The sequence below is a fragment of the Mus caroli genome, unplaced genomic scaffold (genome assembly GCF_978045245.1).
Source record: "Mus caroli unplaced genomic scaffold, Mus_caroli_1 scaffold_14, whole genome shotgun sequence".
In the NCBI taxonomy this organism is placed as follows: domain Eukaryota; kingdom Metazoa; phylum Chordata; class Mammalia; order Rodentia; family Muridae; genus Mus; species Mus caroli.
Genome location: NW_028227269.1, coordinates 111,102,870 through 111,115,017, shown reverse-complemented (window position 1 = coordinate 111,115,017; position 12,148 = coordinate 111,102,870). Strand labels below are relative to the sequence as shown.

Sequence of the window (12,148 nt, the reverse complement as noted above, 5' to 3'; positions counted from 1 at the left end):
CCCTGGGCTGCAGCTGGGCTTCTGGAAACATCTTGGATTGGTACTGGCCAGCTAGGCACAATCCTGGACAGTAGCAGTTCCTGCTTCAATAGCTCAGCAGTTCAGCACTCAGAAACCCTCTGGCCCAGCAGAAGCTGGTGACACTGAGTGACACAGGAAGAGCTAAAGCCAAGTCACTCTGTGGTGCTTCCTCCTCTCTAATCCCCACAGGCTTTTTCATTTTCAAAGTTAAGGAAGCTTAAGAGGGTAAAGAGTAGAGCAGGGTCCTAGGAGGTGTGAAAAGTGGCCTTTGGGAACTACAGACACTGCGTGAGGGAACCTTAGGAGTGACGGGGCACAGGAAGCATGCAGTCTTTAAACCATTGGTGCTGTAGCAGGTGTACTTTGGGTATGGTCACTCCAGCAACTGCCTATGGAATCAGAGGGAAAGCCTTAGGCCAGGAAGGCAAGGGAAGTTCCAAGAGACAGGATGTGGCAGGCTTGAGTGCTTAGGCCAGGATAGAGAGACCTGAACGCACAGTGACTGATGAGGCACTGAGTAGCCCAGAATCCTTGGGTAGCTCACGCTGAGGACAGTGTCATATCCTGGCTTGCAGCCAACCTTCCAGCCTCAGTTGGCCACCAACACAGCTGCACACTTGTCCCAGACACGAACTGGAACTCCAAAAGAGGAAAGCTCTATAGCTTAGGGACAAAGTGGCCAGTGCTGAGTGGCCTCTTCTCCCAAGGTCATTCCTGTATCAATGGGGGTCAGCTGCTCAGCCTAAAGGCATCACCTGCCTAGGAGACCATCCTGCCTCCTCAGTCTCTGCAGAGCAGCATGGATTCCAGGAGATATGGGAGCTTTTGGCTCTCTGTCCTTCTGAGGTCTTTCTACTGGCATGGCTCATGTGCTCATCTGAGCTCCTGGGGCAGAGCAAAGACTAAGGGGACAGCATGGAGAACCCGTCTAAGGGAGGAGTCCAGGAGAGACAGCTCCAAGCTCCTCTAGGAAGTGGGTACAGATGGTTACAGTTCTGGAGCAGCACACTCTGCAGCACAGGACCGGGGGCAGGGAAGTATCCACAGAGTGATGCCACAGTGGAGCCCAAACTTGCGGGTGCTCTGATGACTTGGAGGATGGTCTCTCAGATGCATAAATTCATCGTGTTCTGGAGCCCTGACACCGGCCCGGAAGCCTACCTCAGCCATGTTGATGGAGCCCGCGGCCAGCGTTTTGTAGCCCAGGATCGTCCTGTTCTTGTACCGCTTCCTGCGCTGTAGCATGATCTGCAGCTTGTTGCCTTCCCGCTTCAGGAAGTGGGGGTACTGTGGGCACAAGAAGCTTCCTGACGCCTGCTGCAGCCTGGCTGCTGATGGCAGGATCAGCAACATCCCCGAGGAGCGCCTGTTAACACGGCTGAGACCTTCCAGGGTCTCGGTCTTCAGGGCCCTTTGTCAACCTACCCTCAAGAATTTGCAACATTGTGAGGCCACCCTCTGTTTAGATCAGGGGATCCACTTCTACACTAGAGGAACATATCTGCTGAACTACTTGGGATCAGTTATCATGTGACATCTGAAGACAGCCTGACACCTTCTCAATACACAACATGGCCCTAAGTTTCTGATCGTCTTCTCTATGTGGGAGGATCTGGGCCTTCTGTGGATGACCCTGTGCACTCCTTGCTGAGGCCACCAAGCAACATTGTCCCATGTGCTACAGCGGCACATGCTTAGGACTTGCACTTGTGACAGGGGCTTCACTCAAGAGGAAACAGTTCCCACGGGGTCCTTAAAGCTCACAACCAGAGCCTGGGGTAAGTTCTGGAAGCAGGGTTAACCTCTAGTGTCCAAGCAGGCTGTTCATCAACACACACTTCTCAGAAGTCACTGGGGCCATGTACTTGACACAGGTGTGTAAACTGGTACATTACACTTCCATAAACTGGATTCCCCACAGTGGTACACAAAGCCCAGAACCAGATGCTCTGGGCTGGCAGGCTTCCTCCTCCACAAGGACTCTGAACTTAACACAGTGTTTCCACAGAGTCTTGCTAAACAAGAGAATAAAGCAAGCCTGTCTTGATATGTTTGTCAATGTGATGCTTAACCTTACTTGTCCCCTGGAAGGATCTGGGATTACCTAGGAGAGACAGGCTCTGAGGTGCTCCAGTAAGGACTGCCTAGATTAGGTTGTCCTTTGGACATACCTGTGTGGGATCGTCAAGACTGGGTTAACTGAGGTGGAAAGACCCACCTTAGATGTGGGAAACTCCGCTGGCCCTAGGCTGGAGGAGGAAGTAAGCCGAGTTTCAGCAATCACTGCTCTCGGCCTCCCGCCTGCGGATGCAATGTGACCAGCTGCCTAACTCCTGCAGCCTCAACTTTTTCACCATAATGAACTGTACCTCAAACTGTGAGCCAATATAAGCCCTCCTCCCTGAAGTGTGCTTCTTACCAGGTATTTTGTCCCAGCGATGAAACAACTAACAGAGACCCCATCATTCCGTTTTTCTTTATTATGAGAGGGGGAGAAAGTATATCAATAGGATTTTCTAATTGTTTAATAATGACTCTTGATCAAGAGAAGATCCAAGTAAAAAAGAGTACAGGTGGCTCTGACAGGGCATCCAGCACCCAGGGTACTCAGGGAACTGGTAAGGGATTGACTAGGGCACACCTGCCACTCAGGGCACTTGGGAGGAAATGAGTCCATCATCTCCAGGGCACTGAACAAAGTGTGCCCATCGCCCTGGGCATCAAGGGAAGGAGAGTTCACTATCCAAAGCACTGACTTTCTTCACATCCTCACTAGCCAGGAATCCGACTTACCTGGAGAGAGAAGGTCAGAGCCAGGTCAGTTTCCACTTGTCCACTAGGAGGCAGCACAATCTCATGTGATCTCAAGACACGCTTGGAACCCTGGAAGGAAACAGCCTTTTTCTAGTCTAGAGCATATTAAAGCAGGCCAGCAGAGAGCATCCTCACACCAGCACTCTGAACTAGCATGGCAAAGGCCTCACTGGGTGGGGAAGCAGGAGCAGGATTAAAACCTGATTCCACCAAAGGTTCTACCCAAGAAACGGAAGTGGAAGGCCAGAACAGCTCCTGCCAGAGAAACAGTCACCAAAGCCCAGCCCAGCCCACCAATGGCCTCTGAAGGCCAGTGCACAGGTATGGGTGTGTGGGGTCAACAGAGTATGCCACTTAAAAAAAAGACACTGCCACAGGGACAGGAAGAGCACGAGATGTTTACAATAGATTCAAACTGCGCAGGTGATACAGGGCACAGTCTGGCACAAAGCCAAGCTGGTGGAGACTTGCCTGCCTGCTTAGATGCCAAGAATCCACAGCACCTCCAACCATAAACAGAAGCCAGGCCTCCTTGAACTCCAACCACACATCTCAGGGCAAAATGGGAGGGTCCTGCATGGATGGGAGGGTTCTGTGTGACAGAGGAGACCCTGAATGACAGACGAAGTCTTGCCCAGTGCTAAGCACACTCTTACAACAGGTCTAGGGTGTGTCCAATACCATAGGCAGTATGGGGGGGTGGTGTTAAAAATAGGTTACCTCAGCAGGACCCACATACTCCCTGACAGAGGGTGAGAACTAAGTAATAAACAGTTGCCCCCTTTACCCAGGCACACAGGCCTTGTGTGGAGCTGCTTGCCACTTACCCTGCATGTGCCACCCATGCACAGAGGGTCACCCTGAGCTACATCTGAGCAGCCAGGAGTCAAAATCCACATCCTGTCCCCTGAGAGTCGACCTGTAACCTGCCAGTCCCCAACACAGCAGAGGCAGCCCAAAGGGCCAGGGATGCTCTGCCCAGGAAGGGTGGGATCCAAGCTCATCCAGTCACAGGCTCTCCAAAGAACAGCAAAACACTGGGGCAGGTTCTAGTCCAGAGAGCCCCATGTCCCGTCTCTTCTTGTTACTACTCAAGCCTATTACCAGGACAGGCATGAACAAAAGCCCTGGGTAGGTGGCTCAGTGGTGAGGGTTGAGGGACCGAGTGAGAAGTGAGGCTGGCCACACTTGTGTGTGTGCAGTGAGGGTTACCTGCATCTTGACGGCAATCACCACAGACAGGAGTTCTTTTTCCAGTTCCCGGAGCACTGCCAGCTTCTTCAAGGTCAGGCTACACAACCTGCAAGACACAGGGCTCAGACTTGCAGCAGACGTCCTAGGTACACTGCCCAGCTGCCTAGAGAGCTGCAAAGACCCCACAGCCACACTTGGTGTCCCCAGGAGAGGCACCAACTAGGAGGGGCTGGATGGAAACACCAGAGAAGAAACATCGGAAAGCCAATCATGTGAGACTCAAGTACAGGAGGTTCCCAAAGGCCAGAGTGGTGGCACCAACACAGCAGTACAGCTTGTAGCTATGGGAAGACAGCCTCCCACCCAGGCCCGGCTGCCCCTATCCCATGCTGCCACCTCCACGAAGCAGACATGAATTCACCTCAATATTCTGCTCTAAAGCCTTTGAGGTACATGGAGACAAGTTTTGCCTACTTAGGGGCAGCTTCTGATGAGCCTCCAGGGTAACCAGTAGGGCTGTGCGTACAACTCTGGGAAGCCAAGGAACTTCTCTCACTATCTGGGATAGTTGGTGTACCTGAAAACTTGCAAGCTGTCTCTTTCTGGAGATTTCTGTGTAATACTTTCATACCCGAGCAGAACTTGGAGAAGTACGGGAATGAAGCCACAGATGAGAGGTGGCTACCGAGAAGCCACAACAAGTAGAAGACACAGTTACCTGGGAAATGGACTGGCAGAAACAGCGTATTTCAAAGGAAACTAGAAAGCCTCCGGAATGGAAACAATGTAAAGACAGTATGTCAGGATCTGTGCAGGCATTAGTGTTTCAGTGGAAAGACTCCCACTGAACAGGATACGCTGCATAAAACAATAAGAAACCAGAAGAGGGAGTGCAAACTGAACACCAACAAAGCATAAGGAGACAATAGAGATACTCAGAAACAACTTGAAATGGGAAAATAAAAACCAGATGTTACTCTTTTGCAAAGATTGAGAAAATTCCTAAAACCGTCAGCCAAACAAAGATTAAACAAATAAAGAAAATTCTCTTTATTGGGAATAAAAGAGAGAACTAGAGACCTCAGATACCTACTCGTCAAGCAGATACAATGTAACAACTTACTGTCCACTCTCCAAAGCTGACCAAGCTGAAACTGGTAACAGAACAGTACTATCTATTGAGTAAAGTCAGTGAAGCCCAAATGTTCTGAAGAAGAAAATCCAGCTAATCCAGAGGCAAGAGTACCACTTGCTGACCATGCCTGACACCCAGGACTCCATCCCTAATTCAGGGCAGAGGGAAAAACAAACATATCCACAAAACCTTCCAGAAAGCAGAAGAGAAAGGACTGCCTCCGCTCATGAGATTAGCATTGCCTTTCTATCAACACAGACAAAAACAGCACCATAAAGAAACCACAAAAGCTGGGTGTGGTGGCTGGCACTCCACAGTACCAGCACTCCGGAGGCTGAGATAAGATGACCTGGGCCAGCCTGGGCTACTCAGCCAGACCTTATTAAAAAAGATACAAGATGAGGAGCAGGACAGAGATGAGAAGAGGAGGCCAGGGAAAGCACACTACAGGCCGATGTCATGAATACAGATGTAAAGTCCTTCCACAGGTATTTGCAAGCTAAATCTAGCAAGACATAAAGATATTAATATACACTGCCAATGGTGGATGTTCCAGGAATGAAATACTGGTTCAGCATTTGAAAATCATTTTAATTTACCATATCAATAAGCTAAATGAGAAAAAAAGCATTTGTACCCTCAATTTGGTTCGGTTTTCTCAAGAGACCAAGTATTAAAGGCTTAGTGCCTATTGGGTAGTAGAAGCTTTAGGAAGAGGGTCCAGTGGAAGACACTCCCTTAAGAGGAACTGTGGGCCGGGTGGTGGTGGTGCACACCTTTAACCCCAGCACTTGGAGGCAGAGACAGGCGGATTTCTGAGTTCGAGGCCAGCCTGGTCTCTCTACAGAGTGAGTTCCAGGACAGCCAGGGCTATACAGAGAAACCCTGTCTCAAAAAACAAAACAAAACAAAAAAAACAAAAAAAGAGGAACTGTGGGACCCAGTGGAAGACATGCCATTGGGGACTGTGGGACCTAGTGGAGGACATGCCCTTTAGGAGGAGGACCCAGTAGAGGACTGTGGGAGCCAGACTCTTCCTAGGTTTTAGCTGTGCTGCTGTCAGGCCTGTAGTCTCATTACACCCATGTTGTCATCATGATGTCCCACTGTGCTGCAGACTAAAAGCAATCTCTCTAACTCTGAGTCCTCTAAGTCGATTCTTTGACTGTTTGCTATCATGCTAGAAGTCAACTGACACAGAAAGCTGGCATCAAGTGAGGTTGCTATGGTAACAACCGGAGATTCGTGGAGCTCTTGGACTGTGCAAGAGGAATGTGGTAGTCTGCAGAAGCTCCAGAGGCAGTTCTGATATTCATGCTAGACCTCAGCGAGTTGGGAAGAGAAGGAATCCCTCAGTCGGCACCTGTCACGAGAGTAGCAGAGACTTGCTTCCCTGAAGACAGGATGTGGGCTGGCTTGACTGCCCTTGCCCGTGTCTCACACGGCCCTGTCCTGCCTGCCTGCCCAGGTCGACAGGCAAAGCAAGGCAACCAAAGACATGAGGTCAGGAAAGGGAGATGCAAACCGCCATTGTCTACAGACTCCAGGATTGTGCACAGAGAATCTAAGGAATGCAGGAAGGGTCAGGACAAGCTCCCACTGACCAGGATACCTATAAAAAGTGATTACAAACCACACACTGTTCCCAGTAAACAACTGGAAGTCAAGTGTTCAAAAAACATTCACTCATATTATCTCCAAATCGAGAAGATATATCTAAAGTAAATGCATGCTAGAAACTCCAAACGCTGGGCTGGCAAGTGAAGTCACTCACTGCACAAGCCTGGCAGCCTGAGTCTGAGCCCTGGAACCCACATAAAAAGTGAGAAGATGACTAACTTCACAAAACTGTCCTCTGACCCACACTCATGCATTTGGCCCCAACATCTACACAAACACACATACTAATAACAAGCAAATACGCTTTTCAAGGAAGCTCTGCATGCTGGTGAGCAAGCTCAACAACAGAAGGAAGTGGAGAGCCACGCTACGGGCTGCACAGCAGTTCTCCCCAAACTGCTTTATCCATGTAGTACTACTCTATTTATACTATTTATCCATTTAGTACCTACTCTAGTGAGATCACAAGAAGGGTTGTGTGGTTTGGTCAAAGTCAACATACTGACTTTACCTCTCAGATGCGCGGCGCTAGAACATCCAGAACAACTGAAGAAAGGAAGATACAGTCTAGCTTTCTCACCCTGATGACAAAAGCTGCATCCAATGTGCTGCCCACAGAAGGGGAAGCAGAGACGAACAGTCAGACAAAGGACTGATAAATCTGACTCCATCACAATTTAACACTTTGGCTGGAATGGTAGCTAACACCTTTAACCCCAGCACTCGGGAGGCAAAGGCAGGCAGATCTCTGGGATTTTGAGCCCAGCCTGGTCTACAGAATGAGTTCCAGGCCAGCCAAGGCTACATAGTGAGCAACTTTCCTCTGCAAAACCACTGTTACAGACAGGCTTTGGGGATGGAGAGCTGGATCCGTTGGCTAAGGACTTGCCATGCACCTGAGTTCCATCCCCAGCCTCCAAGTAAAATGTCACATGCCTGTCATCTCAGCATTGCAGAGGCAGAGGAGAATCTCAGGTTCTGTAGCCAGGCAGTCTAAGACAACTGGTATACTCCAGGATCAGTGAGAAACTGGTCTCAAAAAAAAAAAAAAAAAAGCTTTTGACTCCAGGGGCTCTGATACCCTCTGTAGGCATCCTTGGGCACAAGGAATACATGTGGTGCACTGAGATACATATAGGCAAAACACCTGTAACCCATAAAATACAAATTAAAACCAAAACAATAAAAAAGTGAGTGAAGTGTTTGAACAGCTCCTTCGCCTGGAAAGACAGGTGACTTGGTACAGCAAGGTTCCCGACATCATTAGTCACTGGTGATGTAAGTACAAGTCACAGTCATAGCAGAAACTATACCAGAGCTGTTCACAAAGAGCAAAAGACACCGACACCCAGCCCTGGGCAGGACGCAGAGCAGCTGGAACTCTGGAAATCAGCTTCTAAGTTTCCATGAAGCCACACACAGCTCTCAGCACGGCACTGAAACCCTGGGAATTTAGCCAGGGAAAATGAGTCTGAGTTCACACGAAGACACACACATGAACATTAACAGCAACATGAGCTCTGTTCAACAACAGAGATGTCCTTCCCATAAACACATAAGAGAGCCGGGTGTGGTGGCGCACACCTTTAATCCCAGCACTTGGGAGGCAGATTTCTGAGTTCGAGGCCATCCTGGTCTACAAAGTGAGTTCCAGGACAGCCAGAGCTACACAGAGAAACCCTGTCTTGAAAAAACACAAAAAGGGGGGTGGGTGCTCAAGAGATGGGTCAGCAGTTAAGGGTGCTTGTTGCTCTTCCAGAGGACCCAAATTCAATTCCCAGCACCTACATGGTGGCTTATGAGCATCTGTAACTGCAGTTCCAGGGGTCTGACAGCCTCTTCTGGCCCCTGTGGGCACCAGGCATGCCTGTAGTTGGTGAAAAGGTATACAAGAGAGCTAAACCCCACACAGGTAAAATTAAAAGAAATTTAAGTATGTTTTTAAAAAGAACCTGCAAGTTGGTTATGGCTAACTATAGGGGTAGGGTAGCACTGTGTCCATTGGCTCTGAAAATTACAGGTCTGAAAAGACAGACTGGAGGCACAGGTGGGCCTATAGTATATTCGAAAAAGGCATCAGGATTCAACCAGACAGGGAACAGGTTGCTGACACACAGCATTTCGGAGTAAGGACATTCCTGAGACGCGTCAGTGAGGAGCCGTGCACTTTAAAGTCAACACCATTACAAGATGCAATTTCACTGGCAGGTGGCACACGTCCGAAGGTAATCTGCCAAGTATCGGGTGCTACCACCTCCTCTTTTACTGCATCTGCTCAGCACCGTGACTAAAGGACCAGCGTCAATCGGATCCCCAGAGTCTATGCAATCCCTGTGGGAGGGACAGCCATGTGGTGTTCCAGAGGCAGGATAGGGAGGGGATCCCTGGAGCAAAGAAGCTAGCTAGAGCAGACAAATTAGTGAGCTCTGGGTTCAAATGAGACACCCTGCCCGATGTGTAAAACGAAGCGTTATGATGGGAGAAACCCAACACAACCTCTGGTCTCCACATGCATCTGCACAAACATGGATGCAAACGTGTCCGCACATGTTTTGTAAAATATGTAAAAGAGGAAGGAAGGAAGGGAGGGAGGGAGGAAGGAAGGAAGGAAGGTAGGTAGGTAGGTAGGTAGGAAGGAAGGAAAAGAATCAGCTCAGAGCAGAGTTCAAGGTCAGACTGGACCATAGTGGTGACCAATCCTCCGGAGCCTTCTGTGGTTTCAGGAACGGGGTGAGGCAGCAAAGGAGAGCAGCATACTCTAATATGAGTCAGCACGTGTTCCCCGCATAGAGAATAGAGGGTTTTCTTGGAGACAAAGCTCACCCTAACCCCTGCCCATTGTCCTGAGGAGGTTGTGCCTGTACTCAAACTCTGCTCTACCCTAATTCTGGGTTGCCTCCCATGCTGCTGGATGATGGTGTGCCCTCAGTGGGAAGCTAGTTAACAACAGGAACAGGTCAGCTCTGGGGAGACCCAAGCAGAGGTAACCCATGTCACTTTTTGGTGACAGGCCCCTTGTCCACTCCCATCTCACTGACTGCAAGGACAGAACCAAGGCAGTCAACTTGAACCCAGAAGCAGAAGCCAGCACGAAGAATGAAGAGCCACATAACCAGCCCTCCACCAGACACCTACCGTAGCATATACCAAAGAAGGAAGCACAGCCTAACTCAAAGCTTCATGCTGGCTTCCAGTTACAGAAACACTGTGGGCCCTGGACCACCAGGGTATGGCAGGAGATACAGTCCACTGCTGGTTGAGCTGATCTGGATCTGACCTGACCATCTCAGGAAGGCATCTGACTGCTAGGAGGCTGTGGGAAGACCAGTTAAGTAAAGGAATGTTGGTTTTCTCCCCAATTCCATGTTGAAATCCTAACTCCCAAGGTGAGAGACCTAGTAGGCCAAGAAGGTGGATTCTCTTTAGGGGACTGTAAGGAACCTGCAGCCACTGCTCTTTCTTCCAGGTAAGAATATAAAGCCGGGCGGTGGTGGCGCACGCCTTTAATCCTAGCACTTGGGAGGCAGAGACAGGCAGATTTCTGAGTTTGAGGCCAGCCTGGTCTACAAACAGGACAGCCAGGGCTACACAGAGAAACCCTGTCTCGAAAAACCAAAATAAATAAAAATAAATAAATAAATAAATAAAATAAAAAGCTGGTTAATGACTCAGGAAGTGGCCCCACCAGACAGTGGATCTATCTTCTGGCACCCTGATCTTGGATATGTTCCTGAGAGTGAGGGCTGGTTTTAAGCTTTCACCTAGAGTAGTCATCTAACACTTTAAAAACAGAGACTCCCTTAGCCCCCACACACCAACCTGTTTTCAGAGCTGTATGTCTATTTCATATACATTCTAGAACTAGCTTGCTAGGGTTGAAAATGTGTAGAACTGTATAAGATCAAACTGCATTTAGAGACAAGTGACACTTACTGACCCTGAATCTTTGCTTCTCTGTTTCATACCCAAGATTTCTCCCACAAGTCTTTTTTCTTCTAGGTGCACTCCAACCTAGAACATGCTGGGTAATTGGTCTATCACTGACCTATGCCTTCATTGTTTTTTACTTTATAAAACAATGAGTGAAAACAATAATTGCTAATTGTCTTTATAAAACAATTAGCAAAACCTCACTAAGCTGCCTGGGCAGACCTTGAACTTTCAATCCTCCTGCCTCAGCCTCCTGAGTACCTAGGTTTACAGACATGCCTCATCCTGCTTGGTTGTCTGCATGTGGATCTGAGTTGAAGGCCAGCCATCTGATTTAGTGCTCACTGCACTGTGCAGCAGTTCCAGGCGTTTTGGTAAGAACTGGAGAGATAGCTTGGTGGTTAAGTGCATGTGCTGCGCAATCACAAGGACCAGAGTTCAGATCCCCGCACATGTGGAACAATCTGGGTGCACACATGGATATAAGCAGCATGTTTGCAAGCAAGTCTGTAACTCTAGCCTAAAGCAAGCTGATGCCCTCTCTGGCTTCCCCAACGCACAGGCAAGTGCACCCACACAAATGTGTACACACACTGACACACATATAAATACATACACACACACACACACACACACACACATACACCACGAGAACAGTTTAAATAGCTCTCCCTTTTCTGGCTTCAAACATACTACTTTTGATGTGTACATTGAGAACTGTGTGCTGATGCAACCCTGTCTGGAATTTTCTGCAGAGACAGAAATCTCCCATCTCCTCATTCACAAAGCTCAGTTACAATTTTCAACAATTAGATGTGCATTGCCATACTGGATGGTGGGGCCTCCAAACTTTGGTAGAAATTGGATAACAAACTATACTTATTTCTATATTCTTACTTTAAAAAAAAAGGGGGGGGGTTGGAGAAATGGCTCCATGTTTAGGAGCATACACTGCTCTTGCAGAGGCCCTGAATTGGGTTCCTAGCACCTACACTGGGTGGTTACAAGCATCTGTAACTGGAGCTCCAGGAGACCTGATAACTTCTGGCCTCTGCAGCAACTTGCACTCACATGCACATACCCACACAGAGTAAGACAAATACACATAATTTAAAATAAAAATTTAAAGTTTTGTTTAGGTATGGGGGACAAGGCTCATGTGACTGGGTCAGAAGGAAACTACCACCACAGGTCACAGGGATGGAACTCAGGTCAGCAGGCTTGGTAGCACGCCACTATACCCTTGTAACCTCATGGGCCCTAATTCTATGGTCTTAAAGGCACAAACTTCACCAATTTTTTTTCAATCAACAGTCTCTCTTTCCATGAATACTGTATATTAAGAGACATTCTAATGTATTAAGTCACCACGTGTGAATATAGTCAACCCAGCTTCCCCTTATGCCGTCTGGACTGTGCTGAGCCTTACAAGCT

At 48.6% G+C, this 12,148-nt stretch overlaps 1 protein-coding gene across 10 annotated transcripts in view; it reads right to left on the bottom strand.

Moving 5' to 3' along the window:
* Pacs2 (phosphofurin acidic cluster sorting protein 2) overlaps positions 1 to 12,148 on the bottom strand; it is a 59,404-nt gene that overhangs the window by 25,737 nt on the left and 21,519 nt on the right. For 9 of the 10 annotated variants that reach the window (XM_085830715.1, XM_085830718.1, XM_085830717.1 and 6 more), the window contains exons 2-4: positions 4,048 to 4,135; positions 2,815 to 2,904; positions 1,183 to 1,308 (exon numbers count right to left, since the gene is read on the bottom strand). In XM_085830715.1, the coding sequence (XP_085686841.1) occupies positions 1,183 to 1,308; positions 2,815 to 2,904; positions 4,048 to 4,135 (304 nt within the window). Of the gene's footprint in view, positions 1 to 1,182; positions 1,309 to 2,814; positions 2,905 to 3,306; positions 3,425 to 4,047; positions 4,136 to 12,148 lie in introns of those variants that run through there. The other variant, XM_085830719.1, reaches the window with a different exon arrangement.